We start from the raw sequence: 18,035 nt of genomic DNA on the forward strand, positions 1-18,035 counted from the left end.
TCCTACCACCTCCACCCTGACTCCTACCACCTCCACCCTGACTCCTGCCACCTCCACCCTGACCCCACCCTGACTCCTGCCACCTCCACCCTGACTCCTACCACCTCCACCCTGATTCCTGCCACCTCCACCCTGACTCCTGCCACCTCCACCCTGACTCCACCCTGACTCCTACCACCTCCACCCTGACTCCTACCACCTCCACCCTGACTCCTGCCACCTCCACCCGGACTCCACCCTGACCCCACCCTGACTCCTGCCACCTCCACCCTGACTCCACCCTGCCTCCTGCCACCTCCACCCTGACTCCACCCTGACCCCACCCTGACTCCTGACACCTCCACCCTGATTCCTGCCACCTCCACCCTGACTCCACCCTGACTCCTGCCACCTCCACCCTGACTCCTGCCACCTCCACCCTGACCCCACCCTGACTCCTGCCACCTCCACCCTGACTCCACCCTGCCTCCTGCCACCTCCACCCTGACTCCTACCACCTCCACCCTGATTCCTGCCACCTCCACCCTGACTCCTGCCACCTCCACCCTGACTCCACCCTGACTCCTACCACCTCCACCCTGACTCCTGCCACCTCCACCCTGACTCCACCCTGACTCCTGCCACCTCCACCCTGACTCCTGCCACCTCCCCCCTGACTCCACCCTGACTCCTACCACCTCCACCCTGACTCCTGCCACCTCCACCCGGACTCCACCCTGACCCCACCCTGACTCCTGCCACCTCCACCCTGACTCCACCCTGCCTCCTGCCACCTCCACCCTGACTCCACCCTGACCCCACCCTGACTCCTGACACCTCCACCCTGACTCCACCCTGCCTCCTGCCACCTCCACCCTGACTCCTACCACCTCCACCCTGATTCCTGCCACCTCCACCCTGACTCCTGCCACCTCCACCCTGACTCCACCCTGACTCCTGCCACCTCCACCCTGACTCCTGCCACCTCCACCCTGACTCCACCCTGACCCCACCCTGACTCCTGCCACCTCCACCCTGACTCCACCCTGACTCCTGCCACCTCCACCCTGACTCCACCCTGACTCCTGCCACCTCCACCCTGACTCCTGCCACCTCCACCCTGACTCCACCCTGACCCCACCCTGACTCCTGCCACCTCCACCCTGACTCCACCCTGACTCCTGCCACCTCCACCCTGACTCCACCCTGACTCCTACCACCTCCACCCTGACTCCTGCAACCTCCACCCTGACTCCACCCTGACTCCTGCCACCTCCACCCTGACTCCTGCCACCTCCACCCTGACTCCACCCTGACTCCTGCCACCTCCACCCTGACTCCACCCTGACTCCTGCCGACTCCACCCTGACTCCTGCCACCTCCACCCTGACTCCACCCTGACTCCTGCCACCTCCACCCTGACTCCTGCCACCTCCCCCCTGACTCCACCCTGACTCCTACCACCTCCACCCTGACTCCTGCCACCTCCACCCGGACTCCACCCTGACCCCACCCTGACTCCTGCCACCTCCACCCTGACTCCACCCTGCCTCCTGCCACCTCCACCCTGACTCCACCCTGACCCCACCCTGACTCCTGACACCTCCACCCTGACTCCACCCTGCCTCCTGCCACCTCCACCCTGACTCCTACCACCTCCACCCTGATTCCTGCCACCTCCACCCTGACTCCTGCCACCTCCACCCTGACTCCACCCTGACTCCTGCCACCTCCACCCTGACTCCTGCCACCTCCACCCTGACTCCACCCTGACCCCACCCTGACTCCTGCCACCTCCACCCTGACTCCACCCTGACTCCTGCCACCTCCACCCTGACTCCACCCTGACTCCTACCACCTCCACCCTGACTCCTGCAACCTCCACCCTGACTCCACCCTGACTCCTACCACCTCCACCCTGACTCCTGCCACCTCCACCCTGACTCCACCCTGACTCCTGCCACCTCCACCCTGACTCCACCCTGACTCCTGCCGACTCCACCCTGACTCCTGCCACCTCCACCCTGACTCCACCCTGACTCCTGCCACCTCCACCCTGACTCCACCCTGACTCCTGCCACCTCCACCCTGACTCCACCCTGACTCCTGCCGACTCCACCCTGACTCCTGCCACCTCCACCCTGACTCCTGCCAGGTAAAGTTCAGCTTTACAGGTGCAGTTTGGGAATAAGGAGGTTTCCCTCCTCCGCAACACGAGCTCACTTACTTCTGTGAGAAGAGGTCTCTGTAGGGGCTGCCGTGCTGCATGGCGATGCCGTAGCCTTTACTGCTCATGCTGCTTCCCGACACGGTGACGGTGCAGTCGTCATCCGTCAGGGCCACGTACTCCAGCACCGCCATGTCCCAGAGGAAGGCGTAGGGACCCTTCTTTGCCTGCAGACACAGAGGGGGGGGGGGGACATGGTTATTTGATGGTTTCTTATTCGTCATCATCAGCGACTCTCAAATGCCTCCGCTGTTACTGGATTCAGACTTTTCTCCGGCGGCTTCATCCAGAGCAGAGCTAAACCTGAAGTCTGCAGCTGACCCGACACTGTGCACAAGAACACCGACCGTATTTACCCTCAGATCCTGATTCAGTTCCACAGTGACCGTGTCACGTGTGGAAATGCACGCGGCGCCATGGGTATTTATTAACGTCGCTGTCGGCTGGTGTCACGACTGCACAGTCATAAATATTTGATAGTGCCTCAGATATCCACGCTTACAGACTTTTTCTTGGATATATTCTGTCTTGAATACATTTTTTATGTTTGCATTTGTTTTCTTCACTTTGAAATGTTGACACCGAAACAAATTAGCTTATAAATCCTGCAGTGTGATTTCCTCCCCTGCATGCATACATCTCTATAAATAACCTCGTGCAGCTGCAGCTGTGCTCTGTAAATGTGTCTAAGTCTCTTTGTGATGCTAAATACCTGCAGGAGTGTTAGTCAGGCTGGTGTGCTCCTCCCGGCCGGGTGAGGAGATGACAGTAACACAGATACGGGAGCAGCAGCAGGTGGGGTGAAGTGGATGAGGTTGTCTGTGTTTTTTTCACTGTGTCAGCAGATCTGCTGCATCTGCCTCCTTCAACCTGTTCACTATAACTGAAAACTGTGCGCGCTCCTCTTTCTCAGATCCTCCCCGCTGTTACAAACTAATGACGACGTCACGTCTGTCTGATGATCTGCTGCGCGCAGGTGCTGCTGTTAGCTCCGTCCTCTTATTTAAAGAGAGCGGGGAGGGAGGGAGGGGCTTCTCTCTCTCTGAGGAGATGAGGATGTGCACCGTGCTACGCTAGGAGAGGACACAGGGACAGCAGAGGAGACATTCCTCTGAATCAAAGGAGGACGAATCAGGGCACCAAGCACAGACAGACCCCCGACCTGCTCTCACAACCCCGAGAAGAGCTCACAGCTCGTCTGCATTCAGCCAGCGGGACAGCGAATGCTGGGAAGTGACGTCAGGATTTATCTGAAGACTCTCATCCATCCATCAGTAACTTTTACAGGAAGGTTCAGTCTCCAGGCTGACTTACAGGAATCACGCTGCACAATGCATACAAAATATTCCAGGGTTTATTTTTCCAGCCTGATAATCCTGCAGAGGCCAGAAACTTACAAAGCTTACTGCTTCGTCTTAGCCAATCCCTGCACGCCCTCCCGACCCCGCCCTCTCACCGAGCTGTGGCGAAAGCAGGGCTGAGATTGGCCAGAAATAACACGATGTCACTGAGATCTGATGCATTTAAATGCAAATGAGAATTTCAAACTTGTGCCAAAAAGTCGACTTCCTCCTCGATCGCTCTCGTAGTTTAAACATCAGAGCCTAGAGCTGTTTCTTCAGTTAGGCTGAGGCGCTCATGACATGTTCGTCCCCAACGTCCCAAAATATACACGAGTTTCTGAAAACATGTATTTAAACATAATATTTCAGATTAATCAGTCTTTTACTATTCTCGGTTTTAGTCAGAGTTCGTCCCGTTGACACTCCAGGTGTTTCTAGTTGTTATTCGGAGCCCGACTCATCGAACGATTCTTCCTCGTCAGACACGGTTTTCTGATTTGTACAAAGATACCTGCAGTACAAAGCTTTCGCTCTACGGTGTGAACAACATGAAGAATTTGAACGTGGAAATTCATTCAGTTACTGTAGTTTTATATCTGTCATCAGTTTTTATTCATGAGAAATGTTTGAGTTTCATTCAATCTAAGATTTAAGATGATTAGAGTTCATATTGCAGCACAAACACTCGGCTCACGCTGGTGCAGACATCCCAGCAAAGCGAGCGCTGTGTCTGCACATAACACAGTTTGGCAAAGAACCAGCTTTATATGTCTTTAGGCTCTTAGCTGCTTATTTACAAACCACATCATTTGTTCCCATTTCTGTAGTTTATCTATGAGAAATGTCAAAGACAACTCAGTTTGACAGGAAAAACGTTCGTTTGTTTTTCCAGCTCAGATCCAGGATTTGACAAACGGGGACCGGATGGGAGCCAAAAGCGCTCCAGATCATTCAGTCCCTGCGGTCACCTCAGTTCATGGAAAGCTTCGGAGTCGACACTGATCAAAGCTGAGGACGTCCTGGTTATGAAGAGTCATGTATGAGGTCGTCTTACAGTTTGCACTGGTGCCTAAAAGTCCTGTGACTGCAGCTTCTGGATGTGAGTCTCAAGCAGCGTGTGGGAGGAAGCAGTCGACAATAGCAATAAAACTGATTAGAGAGTGTGTGTGTGTGTGTGTGTGTGTGTGTGTGACTGTGGGGAGAAACCGTCAAAGAATCTGTGGGGATGTTTATCATGCAAATGGCTGAATAATGGATGCGCTCGGAGACGATTTGTCTTTGACGCTAATTTGTCATCGGCTTTTTGGGAGATCTATGAGCACAACAGTGTAGAGCAGAGAAACACCACCTCTCTCACACACACACACACACACACACACACACACACACACACACACACACACACACACACACACTAATTGGGATATTGTGAAACTGCTGTTGAAATTAAGTAATGGGTAAACAGAGGAGTGTCTTTGCATGCGGCCTGCTGGGAATAACGCAGGAGGAGCGTGTGCTTCTGTTTTCACCATTATTGATATGCGTGCATCAATATAACACACAAAAGGTGTTCTTGGAGGAACGAGTGCTGCAGGGTTTACTGCAAAAAAGGGGAAATAGCATGAAAGAGTTCAGCTGCTCAGCCCTTCATTAGAAAGGGGGAAACTTTGAGCACGACTTCCTGTTACTTTTACCTGGAGGTTGGGACTGCGCTCTGGAGAGGACACGGACCCCTCCAATCTGAAGTTGCCCCTGATGAGAAGTGCAGATGTGAGTATACGTGTATCACCTCTGCTCGAGGGACGGACCCCGACTGCCATTTGTGCTTCTACCAAACAACAGGTCGGAGCACTCGGCCTTCCTCGGGCCCCTGAGGGGAGAGTGTCCTATTAAGAGACTCCACTGTCCTGCAGTGAGACCTGCAGGGCTGTGACTGGGAGGAACAGCCTGTCAGATCTGAAGCTGAGTGTTGGTCTGTTATTTGTCCATAACAAGCATCACACCAAGCACATGTGACACGAGCACAGCCCACTTTGTAATCCCTTCATCCGATCTGTGGCCTCTTTGGACACTCAGCAAAGAGAGGCGCTTTCAGCTTGAGTTAAAACAGGTGGGGTAGGATGCTGGGACCATCTGGATCTGGTCTCCCAGAGAAACCGGGGACATTTGGTCCAGTTAGCAGCTACAGCTGCCCGTGGCACTATGGACCTGTCCATCAAAGAGGCAAACGTAACAGGAACGCCCCCTTATTTCCCACAGACCCACCTGTCTGGCTGGATAAGGATTTTTACAGGATACACTTCAGGTTATCCAGGTTTGTGTTTCCTCCCAGGCTCAAGATTTCACATGTCAGGTGAATATTGTAACTACTACAGCAAGCCAGTGTTGAACACAGCTGTTCTCAGCTGACTCGGACATTTGATCTGGGTTTTCATTGGAGGCCGCTGGTGTTTGACCCCTGCTCTCCCACTAACTCTGCATGCTTCCACTGCACGTCAGTGATTTATGAGATATTTATTTTTGCTGCATCTGCAGGCCAAACCATGGATGTTAGAACCAAAGCTGATGATTTTACTCTATTACAATCACACACCAGCACCTCTGCGGTACCTTGCGTATTCCCTCTGACGGGCTGGACACGGAGTAATCCATGCCGTTGTTCTTGCTGATGGTCCTCCACAGCTCTGAGTAGGTGCTGTCCTGCTCCAGAGGGTTGGTGCCTTTGTTCCTGAAGTAGTCGTAGACCGCCGAGTCCCTCACAGTGCCGTAGTCCACGTCGATCTGCCTCGCCAGGTCCTGGAAAGACCTGGAGGACAGAAATGGAAGGGTTGTTAAAAACAAACTAGGTGAAGGTAAGAGGTGAAGCACAGGTGAAGGACATTAGACTGGAGGAGGCTCGTGTAGGGCCATCTGAGGCTCAGTGCACACGTCCAGTTTGCAGCCGTGACCTCAGTCATACAGCAGTCGGAGAGTCCAAAGTAATTACCGATCATAATCATTCACATGTTGTCATGTCATTATATTGTTTGCTTATGCTCATCTCTTCATACCTTTCTAAAGTCTGTCTCTGTGTTTTCTTTCTACAGTGTGACAAATTAACTGGAAGTGTATGGATGTCTCCAGACGCCTGGTGTGACGGTGAACTGATTTCAGTGTTTTACAGGTTTGTGGAGACGTGGAGCCTGTGGACACTGAAGAGGTGGGAGACTGGTTGTAATCAAGGACACCGCGAGAAGAGCTGATTCGTTCTTCCATCGCCTTCAGGTGTTTGAGCGGCTCGCAGTTTCTGTCATTTTAATAAGAAAGTACAAACAGAGCTCCACATAGTTCAACGGGAACACAAAGACAATTTTAAATCTGCATCAGCAAACCTATGACAAAGAATTCAAATGGAACGCTAAACTTCAGGATGAGGTCCAAAGAGATGTTGTTGCAAGTGAAGGAGGCCTAAAGACCTAAAAGAAAGACCTAAAAGACCACAGGATCCTCTGAACTAAACCTTCACCAAGTCAAACACACTCTCAAAGAGTTCAGAGTCCTTACAAATGGAAATACAGAGTTTACAATGAGGAACACGAAGACATCTGAGAGAAGCAGCCCAGGTCCAGACAGGTGGAACCAAGATCACCAGAATGATGGGACGAGAAAGGCACAGAGAAAGACAGAAAATCTCAGGATCTGAAGTTTACCACATCATCTACCAAACATGGAGGAGGTAGTATGACAGTATGGAGCCCAAACATGTCCCTGATGTCATATCACTGGTTTGCATCAGGTTGGGACCTTTGTAGTTTCTGCTTCACTTGGTAATTTCTTTATGTTTGTATTTATTTTTTCTGTCGAAATATTGTGAAACATGAAAACGTTTTCCAGAGCCACCCAGTGGGCCAAACTGGAGTCTTTGCACGGCTGATTCCAGCCCCTGGGCCTTATGTTTGACATACCTGCTGTAAGCCAGTCGGTTTACTAATGTTTCCATCATAAGACTTCAAAGGGAGGCTCGGTCTGAAGGTGCTGCAGCTAACCTAATGTGGTCCAAACTGAAACAGCTCGATGGCAGACGAGTGTTCGGAGGTTCCCCGCCAGGCTAAAAATACTTTAAACACACTTTCTGCTCAGATGCAGTCACACACTAATTTGTCTGTTTTTGCTTTGTTAAAGTCTGTGAATCGATGTGTTTTGTTCTCTGGAGGAGTCGTCTCGCGCCAACAAGGCCTCGCGCTTCTTTGTTCCTGCTGCGATTGATTCCATCGTGTTGGTTCTGTAATTATGTTTAAACAGTAATGTGTGGAATAAACAGAGGTCAGTGTGGGTCATTGCTGGGACCCCCGCTCCTCCCTGCAGGCTGGGATCTGAGACCACTTCAGACCAAAGAGCGTTGTTTTAAACGAACCGACAGGAAACCGCAGTCTGACGAGTGCGCTCGGTTAAAGTGCCGGCCTCTTCAGCGAGGGGTCAGTGTGTCACCCAGCCGGTGTAAAAGGTGATTTCTGACCTGTGGAGCTGAAGTTATGTCCTGTATTTACACCTTCTTATTTTATGTACAAGTGGGCGGGAGTTTCACTTCCACTTGAAATCTGAGAAACATCCTTCCCTCGTCTGCAGCTTTGGTCCGGACGCCCAAAATGTTACTGTAAATCTGACATTTGTCATTTCTGCTTGAATGTGTCATGTTCGTTCATATTCTTTAAATGTAACCTCATGCTGGCTCCTCCGTGGCTGATTTAATACGTTTTTGTTTTTAACATACAATCTGACTTAAATGAAATGCTCTTATTGTGAGCAATTTAAAGTAGATTGTTGAGCTCAACACAAAAATTTGCTTCAATTTTATTTATGCAGCACCAAATCACAACAACAGTCACCTCACAGTGCTCTCTATTGTAAGTTAGAGATCGTAACACAGAGAAAACCTCAACGATCAGACGGCCACCTGTGAACAAGCACTTTGGCGACAGTGGGAAGGAAAAACTCCGTTTTCACAGGAAGAAGATCGGGCAGAACCAGGCTCAGGGAGGGAGATGGGACAAAGCCAGCCAACTCATAAGGACTCAGGACAAACAACCAATCAGACGGCAGTGACACTAAACTAATCTGAATAAAGAAGTTTTATTTCAGCTTTGAGGCATTTTCTGCACCGGCTTCATCTCCGAGGCCTCAGTATTGATGACAAAGTTGGAGATGAATCGACGGTTTTAAAATGAAAAGTCTTCTTTATGTTGTGAGTGTGTACTGACCGTTTGGCTTCAGCTTCACACAGCCTGTGGAAATGAAAGTAAATAAAGTCCTGCTGCACATATCAATAATAAATACTCGGATATGACCGGCGGGCGTGAGCATTCACTGTTGTTGTTTGGACCGAAGCAGACGCCGTCTGAGTGAAGGTGAAGTAAACGTTTCCTGAAAGGCAGCGTTTATGATTCGCTGTGCGGTTCGAGGCGTCAACGAGCTAAAAGGGAAACCTGACTTTGTTAAACGATATTTATCATTATTATATTTTACTTTCTGTTCCTCATAACTGTTAATGTCCTGATCTATATTTATAAACAGAGCCTGCTGAGCCTTTGAAATAATAAATCCTTCACAGACACGCGTCGTAAATCTGAGCGAGGACGCGCGTTCACGCGTCGCTGCGTCCACACGCGCAGCTGCGGGCTTGATGTTTGTCGCTCTGAGAGGAGACCGCTCTGTTGTCTGAGGAGATTTTAAAGGAAGTCTGCATCACATGCAAATCTGCGAGTGTCAGTAAAAGCAACATTTCAGCATTTAGGCGTCACGCTGTTCAATGAGCCGCCTGTCACGGAGTGACGCCGCCGGCCTGCTGATGGAAATGTCAGCGGGGATTTGATTCCCGGATGATTAAAGACAGAAGAGGGCGGAGCTGAGCTGATATTAATGGCTGTTTTGAACCTTCAGACAGGAAGTGAGAGATAACGCTCCGCACGCACCGCCCAGATAAACGGCGACGTACCTGAGCTGTGCATTTGTGCCGAGCGTGTGTGTGTGTGTGTGTGTGTGTGTGTGTGTGTGTGTGTGTGCAGTGAAGACAAGCTAAACTCCTAAACAGAGTGAGGAGCTGCAGGACTGCTCTTGAACTTCTGGAGTAGCTTTCAACTACTCGCAGTGCAGAAGAATCCAGATTCACTTTTTCTCTGACTGAAGTGAGCCGTTTTACTTCCTGTCTCTTTAAGGACCCCGCCCCTTCCTAAAAGCCCACTTTCTCTTGATTGGCCAGTTTGCTGTGGCCTGCTGAGGGGCCGTCTTCGGTGTTGATGAGCTGCTCGTTTTGTACTGGAAGCCAGATGTGTTGTACGTGTGATGAAGTGCACACACTTCCTGTCAGCACGATGGTTTAACTGGGAACTTTTTCCTGACGTTGTATCAAAATCCTTTGAAATAAAAACTGATTTGAATAAAAATCTGCTTCACTTCAAATGAGTAACGAGAGATTTCAAAGCAGTGATTTCTCCAGTTGTCTAACAGCATTGTGCCACATTAAAGATGACTACAGCTCTCTAAACAATGATTTCAGGCAGGACTGGCTGTGAGTTAAACCTGAATTTTGGACTTTCAGGATTGATCTCCGGATGCAAAGTGAAGGTCGGCCACTGTGAACACCCCGCAGTCCTCCTGCAAAGCCTTCAGACGTCCTGATTAGTGTTTCATCTTCAGTAGCCGTGGCAGCACGGACCCCCGTGTGATCGCCGCCTCGCTCCAGCAGCTAATCGCTGTTCTGATCTGATTGGCTCCGATCGAGCTCGTCCACCTCTGATTGTGTTGTTCGGCCGTGAATGCAGAGCAGCATTAATGGCCACTCCGGATGCCGAACGCTCTAAAGGGAAACGGAGCTGCTGAACAACAAGGGCTCGGAGCAGTTGGGTCTTTGAACCTGAAACCCGGGCAGAGCCGCACACAGAGGCGCGACGATGGCCGGTGACGATATAAAAAGAGGCTCCGGACTTTGATGTCGGACCACTCGGGTTTTATTGAGGTGAAGACGACAACAAAAAAAGAGAGAAAAATGAAATATTGCTTTTGATCTGATGCCTGCGGCGCTGGGTGGGAGGCAAACACTCGCCAACGCCGTTGACACCGCTCACGCTTCAGCACTCGAGTGTTTTTGGGTTTCAGTGAGAAAAAAACACATTATCACTGCGGTACAAAGAGCCCGAGTGGAGGCCTCATACCTGACTCCAGTCAGAGAAAAAGGTCGTGATTCTCAGCCTGAGCCCTCCGGGTCGGGGTGCTGATCCAGGGAGCTGAACGAGCTGGGCGGTGAAGTCGTTGACTTAGCGGCCGGTCTGCGAGTTGGGGTTCATCACACTCTGACACACCCTGATACTAAAAAGTATTTACAACATGAGGAAAGTTGTACTTTTGAATATGAAGAGCTGCTCCAGGCTTCTCTTTATGAACTCCAATTTTATTTAAATTTAAATCTGAATTGTGAAGCGAACGAGGTGAAATATCCTGGAGGATCAAACTCAGGCGCAGACTGTTCAACACGCCGTGTCTGCTCAGGCGGGCGGATTTCTTCTGAGTGTGCGGCTCCTGTAAGCGGACACACTCCTGATCTATAAGCCGTCGCTGACCGATCCCATCTCTGCACATTTGCAGAAAAACATCTGAATCAAAGTCAAATATTTCCCACTTTTGCGACTCTTCTTGTTTTTCCAGGTTGTTTCTGGAAACGAGAGTTTCTGACCCTGTGACGGGTTCGTGTTTGCCTGTTTGTTCAAACAACATGAGTCACGGTGAGCCCTGCTCGCCTGGAACATTAAATTACCGTCAGTCGGTTCGCTGCAATGAAGGGGGTCAGCTTTATCTGTCCAGCTTAAAAGCTGCTCATTAGATGTCTGCAGGAAATTTATTGAGCTGTGCAAAAGTTCTCAGAAAGGTTAAAGAGGCCGAGCAGAAGTTTGAGGAGGTGGAAATCGTTGTTATCACTCAGAGCAGCTTGGTTCCTTTTGGTCATGAAACAAAGACTTCAGTGAATTTTGGTGATGCTCTGTGAACTCAGGACAGTTTATTTCTGTATTTTTGATGTTTGTTTTCTTCACAGATCACAAGCAGTGTGTGCTGAACTCTGCAGCGGAGAAAGTGCCAGAGATGCCACAAACTGCAGTTCCTCGAATGTCCACTGGAGGCTCACTCCAGCCCTGAGTCTGTTTTGTTCTCTGTGGTTAATTTTTTCCATGACTCACCTGTTTAAACTGTATTAAAGCCTAAAGTTGGCATCATTAGGGGCGTGGCCTCAGAGCAGACCAAGGACACGCTGGAGGCGGCGGCTCAGGACCAAGACCTGGTCCCGGATGAGCTGAAGACAATGCTCAGACTCCAGTGGGTTTCCAAACTGACCTGTGTGAGTCAGTGGTCTCCTTCATGCTTTGAACCTTTTACTGCGGTTTCCTGTTGAGGTTTCTTCTAAACAGCCTTTTTTAAATTTCCTGCCTCATATTTGGTGAACGTGACGGACGAGTTACTGGATCAGCTCGAGCTCCCGTGTTCGCCCAGAGGAGTCCGCAGCTATCGTTGCATTTCTTGCGTAACACACTTCACAAACCAAACTGAGTATTTTTTTTAGTGCTGAGGATTTAAGTATTTATGCAAATCACACGTGAACTTTCAACATCTCCAAACTTTCCCTCTCCTCGGCTTTTGGACGAGTTGCAAGATCCGCCAGCGCTCCTCGCCACGAGGTCAGCGCGTTCTTCGTCAACAGCGAGAGTGTTAAATGTGAAAAAGACTGAAGCGGCGAGGCAGCCGGCGCTGGTTAGACGGGCTTTTTTTTGCAGTGCATTAAATACTTGAACTCAGCCGCTGCAGCGTGGCTCCTTCATGAAGAAATATTCAAGCCGAGAGCCGTTTCAGCAGCGCAGGCGAGCCTCTCGATCCATCTGCAGATCAGCTGCACCTTCACACCCTCCTCTCTCGGGGTTTGTTAAATCAGAGAGGATGAGCAGCCCGTCTCCAGCCTCCCACAGCACTGATGTAAATCAGTTTCTTTAGTTCCCTCCTTAAGGTTAAGAATCGGCGGGAGAAGCTCCCGAGGTCGGCCGAGCAATTAACACGGTGCTGCAGAGGAGCGGCGGCCACGTTCAGCCGAGTCAGGCGTCTCTTTAAGAGCCGAGCTTCCCGTGGACGGAAAACGCTGTGCTCGCTGCTAATTAGCCGCCGCAGAGCCGACGAGGTCACTCAGTTACAGTTTTACAGAACTGGTCTTTAGATGTTATAATTTATTCAGCAGAAACTCCAACGTGTTTATCGGCGTAATGAGGAAACAGCTTTAATTAAGTATCCACAAATTTGCTTAATGTCTGGTCTCTGTTTTTCAAACCGTTGCAGTGACGGCTCCACGCCACATCAGCTCACAGAGACTGTATTTAAAAGATGGACAGAGCCATGTGACGTCACTCCTATTAGCAGTTTGTCCTCCACTGTGTGTCGTCCACAGTTGGTTTCGTTGTACATGTTCAGTACAATAAAAGGCTACTCTATTCTACTCTATTCTACTCTATTTGAAACTGTATGTCACAAATGAGGAGCAGATGAAGAAAGTGAAGAAGCAGCCTGTGTTCGAGCCAAGTCTCTGTGTGCACGTGGTCTTATAGTGGTAAATGGTTAACAGGCTGCTAGTTACAGCTTTTCTCTCTAAGTGTGCTTTTTGTTATTGGTGTGCCTTCTTCAACCAATCACGCACGAGCCCATAACGGCCTCGTCTAACATCGTGCATGCACTCACGCTCCGATGGACGCAGCATGCAGACTGCAGTAGATGGGCATTGAACCACCGACCTTCTGACTGCTGTAGCTCAAGAACCACAGTTGCTCACTAACTTTCAAAAGATTGCAGCAATTAGTTGTTCTGCAACGCACGAATCCCCGACCCAGCAATCAATCAATACGAGCAGATCCACAGCGCTACGATGTCCCTGCGTCGAGGCAGGATTCTGATTTAGAGGCGTTCAGTCATAATCCCGCAGATGTTAGCTTTGGATGGGAGGCTTCTGTCCTGTGCAGTAAAGCAGTGGTGTGGACAGTGTCTGATACTCTGAATCAGGACGTACCGTTGCAGGAACAGCTGCAGCTGCAAGTCTCTAAAACCCTGAACCCTATAAATGTACTCTTACTGGACAGAGCTCAGCCTGACCTCTGAGATCATAAAGACTGAGTGAACTTCCTCCAGCTGCAGAGTCCTTGCTCCCTATTTATCGTCTGAGCACTGATCCCGACAAAGTGCTGCTGTGTGTCGGAGAACCGGACACACAGAACTTTCTGCTCTCATGTGTCGCTTTCTACAGTTTGGGTTTTAGTTATAGTTTCATTTTTGCGTGAGACCCAGAAACTTGTGTTTGAGTTGGAGTTTGTTTCCTGGATCTGGATTGGCTCCACCTCTGCTAACATCTGGCTGTAATCTGCTCAGAACGCTTGGAACAATCCTGCTAACAACCAGACAACGAAAAAATTCACATAACGTCACTGGTGGAGATGAAAAACATCAAGATCCAAAGTGTTGATGAAAATCTTTTGTACAGTCATGTTTCGGGAAGGGAAACTCTTGATCGCGTGTGTCGGGCATTAGCATGTTTCTCCGAGGAAGAGCTCGAACCTCTGAGCCAGCGTGCCGTCCACCAGGATTGTTTCATTGTTTACAATATTAGCTCAGTAGGGGTGCAACGATACACAAAATTCACGGTTCGGTTCGATACTTTGGTGTCACGGTTCGATATTTTTTCGATACAAAAAAATGTTCATGCTTTTTTAATTTGTCATTTATTAAAATTATAAATATATATTTTAACTCAAAAGTACAGTTTTTAAATTTAACTCTAACCCTTGTGCGTGTTTTTTATTTTGACAGCGAATGCGCACCTGCGGACCACTTATGTGCAGCCCTGGTTATTTAGCTCGTCATATTGCAGCCACAGAAATTCTTTTGTCCATGAAACCATAAAGCTGCACTTTCTTTTTGCCTTATAGTCTGATTTGTCATAACTTCTCCGTTTTGTGGTAAGCTTTTCTTTGGCTGTCACTTCTTCACCCTGACCTGTCTTATTTGGCTCAGCAGAACTAAAATATATATACTGCTGCTTTTACACACGACTCACATAAGCTCAGCGATTCTCTGCGCGATCAACCTCTCACATGTTTAAGCTGTGGGAGATTTCACTTGTCATGTTTGCATAGTAAGCTAACGATTAATAAGACGATGTCAGAGGAATTGGTGCACAAATTATCATCACTCACAGATCAGTGCTGTCGCTCTCTATACACAGTTCGCACGATTGCAAAGTGAAAGCAAAAAAACAAGCGCAAATTCAAACGCGACTTCAATATGTCACATATTGACAGTGGCTCACCGATGCCAATGACATAATTACCCAGCTACATTTCTGAAAGAATGCAAAAGCATTGACATATATTTTTCCTTCCTACAATAGCCCGACGGGCAGGGAAGAGATAGATTTTGGTAGCCCGACTGAAAAAAATCGCTAGCTCCGGGACGTCGGGCTAGCGATATTGCGAGCCCTGTATCTGATTGGGGAATCACTCATCTTTGGAAAAGAGAGTTTATTACAGAGAAATGTCTCTTTCCAAAATAAAAGCTATACTATCCGCTTCTTCTGGGCTATATTCTCAGCAGCATAAGGAGAATCATGTGCTAACAGCTGTCTAAATGACTCGGCTAAAGTTAGTAGCATGCTTGTTGTTTTTGTCTTTGCACTAGGATGATGTCGGCGTAAATGTGCAGTCATATTCGTCGTGTTCCCACTAGTGATTTCAGGTTAATCTCGTTGAAATGACCTTAACGCCACAACACGGCAAATCTCCGTTAACGAGCTACCGCCGATCGCCCCGTGCATGGGGCTAGACGACCAACACGTTAACGAGCTAACTGCGCTAACACACTAGCTCCCACCCATGTAATTGAGCATTGCATGGCACATCCAACATACTGTTTTACTTTAGTCCATGACTCGCTTACCTTCAGGGTCATACGTCACATGAAAACCAAAATAGTTCCAAACGCCAGATCTGAATGAGGGTGGGGGAGGTCCATCTTGCAAGGAGAGCTTAACTTCTGTCTCGCTAGCTTGCCCTGCGCTCTTCCTTCTGACTATGCTGTCTGTGTTGAGCGCTCAGTGGATCTGCGCTCGACAGTGCAGCCTAGGCGGAGTAGTCGAACGCAGATTCACTGAGCGCTCAACACAGACAGCATCGTCAGAAGGAAAGTTGATAAAATAAATTACAAATGTTGTATTGTTCGATACATATGCGTACCGAACCGAAAGCACTGTATCGAACGGTTCAATATCGATACGAATATCGTTGCACCCGTATAGCTCAGGTCAGTTCTTCCGTCCCTGATGTCTGAGCTCGCGGAGCTTTAGAAGCAGGTCAGCGTCACCGACCCCGACAGGAAGTGCAGATTGTGGCAGAGCGTGTGATTGGCTGATGGAAGAAACCCATTGCTGTGGCAGGATGCTGTGTGTGTCTGCTCGGAGCGTGCGAATGAAAGATGTATGTTTACAAAGTCCGGAGCTGCAGACAAACACGCACAGCAAGCTGTTCATGTCAGGGCGAGTGTGTGTGTGAACCTCACCGTATAGCGTGATCCATGCGTGACACGGTGAGGTACGCCGCCAGGTTGGCGGTGTACGATGAACAAACTATGAGCGTGAAGAGCCACCAGCTGCCCATGACGATCCTCAGAGCGACCGATCCCACCACACCGTCCCCACCTGCGCACACACACACACACACACACACACACACACACACACACACACACACACAGGTCGTTATTCAGACGTCGGGATTTTCGAGTGTCGAGTGCCCATTTTTAAATCATGCAAGTGTTTGTGCTCACGAGCTGGAGTGGGCGTCAGACCTGCGACCTCTCAGTTGCTCTCGGCAACCAGGAGCCCGCCTGCCACCTGATCCAACCGGCAGGTGAGAGCGGTGCTTCATCACAGCGAGCCGAGAGGCTGCGTCTAATCACACACTGTTAGGCCTAAAAGGTTTCCCAGGCAACCTGCCAGCCCATAATAGATGCAGCTGGATGCATCTGCAGGGAAAGCGTGTGTGTGTGTGTGTGTGTGTGTGCACTGTTTTACGTCCACACTGAGGACATTTCAGGGGCAGAGGTGACGCTCAGAAACAACAGAAGATTTTGGAGCGAGAGGAAGTTTTTTCTGTTACAGAATTCTTGGAAAGTGTTCACAGAGAACTTTTTGGAAAGTCATGACATTTAAAACACTGAGGACAAAGTCACAGTCAAGCATGATGACTGCTCAAATTCCTGAAAGAGGAAAATTGGAACACGGGAACGCCTGCCTGCTCCGAATCGTCCCTAACAGCGTTCCTCTCGATGTCACCTTTCGCTCACCTTGCTGCACGAACGCTCCGTAAACGATCCAGATGGCGCTGTGCAGGGTGCCCGACCCCGCTCCGTTAGCCGGCTGACCGGGAGGTGCATTCTGGGACGAGGAGCGCAGCGCCTGCAGTCTGTTGAGGAGGAATATGAGCACTCCCACCACGGGGATTGCGGCGGCGATGCAGGCCCAGACGGCGAGGTCGAAGGGCGCGAACAGAGAGAAGATGTTGATCTTCTCTTCGGGCTTTCGGAGCAGGATGCCGACGCTGTAGTCCAGGTAGCGCTTGCTGAAATCGACCACGTTCTCCCGTTCTGGCGTGATGGTGATGGCGGACACCGCCAGGTCCGCTCTCTGCAGGGCGAGGGAGAGGAAGGGTTTTTGTTCACGCTCCAAAGTGACCGAGTGTAAGAGAACAGAAAGGTGGTGCAGGCCCTACCTTGTTGATTAGATCGCCAATCATGCCGTTCCACGAGCCGTTGGGAAGCCGACTTCCATATTTACTGTCCGCTACCTGAGAGGAAGGAGAAGAAGAAAATCAGCGAGTTTATTCCAACGTCTCAGAAGCTCGTTTATATCGGCCCGAAAACAAAAGCCTCTCCTCTGCAGATGATCTGCCAGCTGTTTGACAGCTGCTCTGTCAAGAATCTTTGAGATAACAGGAAAGTTGGAGATTATAATCAGTGAAGCTCCTTGAGGCGACTGTTGTTGTGATTTGGTGCTGAATAAATGAAATTAAACGGTATTTTAAATGGTGAGTTTGGAGCTGAGGTGAAGCTGAGTTAGTGCTCAAACCAAATGACAGACTGCTGGTCAGCCCCACCTGGTAGATCTCGTATTTGAAGCCCAGGATCTTGGCGAGGGCGTCCAGGACGTCGATGGAGAAGCCTTTATATCTCTTCGGCTGCCCGAGGATGTTCTCCGCCACCATGACAAAAGGATCCTCCTGCAGTGAGAAAGAGCAGTGAAGAAAAGGGCCGAGCGATGCTGCGCGTTCAACAAACTGCAGCTCCGAGCAAAAACACAGAGAAACAAAGAGCGAGATCAACTTTTGTCAGCCTTTAGGAGGAGAGCGCACAAACGGTGAAAACTCTCCAGCTGAGTTTGACTA

The 18,035-nt window shown here is 49.8% G+C and overlaps 1 protein-coding gene across 3 annotated transcripts in view; it reads right to left on the reverse strand.

The window, feature by feature from the left end:
• Positions 1-18,035, reverse strand: part of grid1b (glutamate receptor, ionotropic, delta 1b) — a 585,542-nt gene that overhangs the window by 29,962 nt on the left and 537,545 nt on the right. For all 3 annotated transcript variants that reach the window (XM_080305280.1, XM_080305279.1, XM_080305281.1), the window contains exons 10-15: positions 17,748-17,870; positions 17,364-17,438; positions 16,939-17,278; positions 16,153-16,291; positions 6,160-6,355; positions 2,207-2,373 (exon numbers count right to left, since the gene is read on the reverse strand). In XM_080305280.1, the coding sequence (XP_080161406.1) occupies positions 2,207-2,373; positions 6,160-6,355; positions 16,153-16,291; positions 16,939-17,278; positions 17,364-17,438; positions 17,748-17,870 (1,040 nt within the window). The remainder of the gene's footprint in view (positions 1-2,206; positions 2,374-6,159; positions 6,356-16,152; positions 16,292-16,938; positions 17,279-17,363; positions 17,439-17,747; positions 17,871-18,035) is intronic.

The sequence above is a fragment of the Astatotilapia calliptera genome, chromosome 8 (genome assembly GCF_964374335.1).
Source record: "Astatotilapia calliptera chromosome 8, fAstCal68.1, whole genome shotgun sequence".
NCBI classification, from domain to species: Eukaryota; Metazoa; Chordata; class Actinopteri; order Cichliformes; family Cichlidae; genus Astatotilapia; species Astatotilapia calliptera.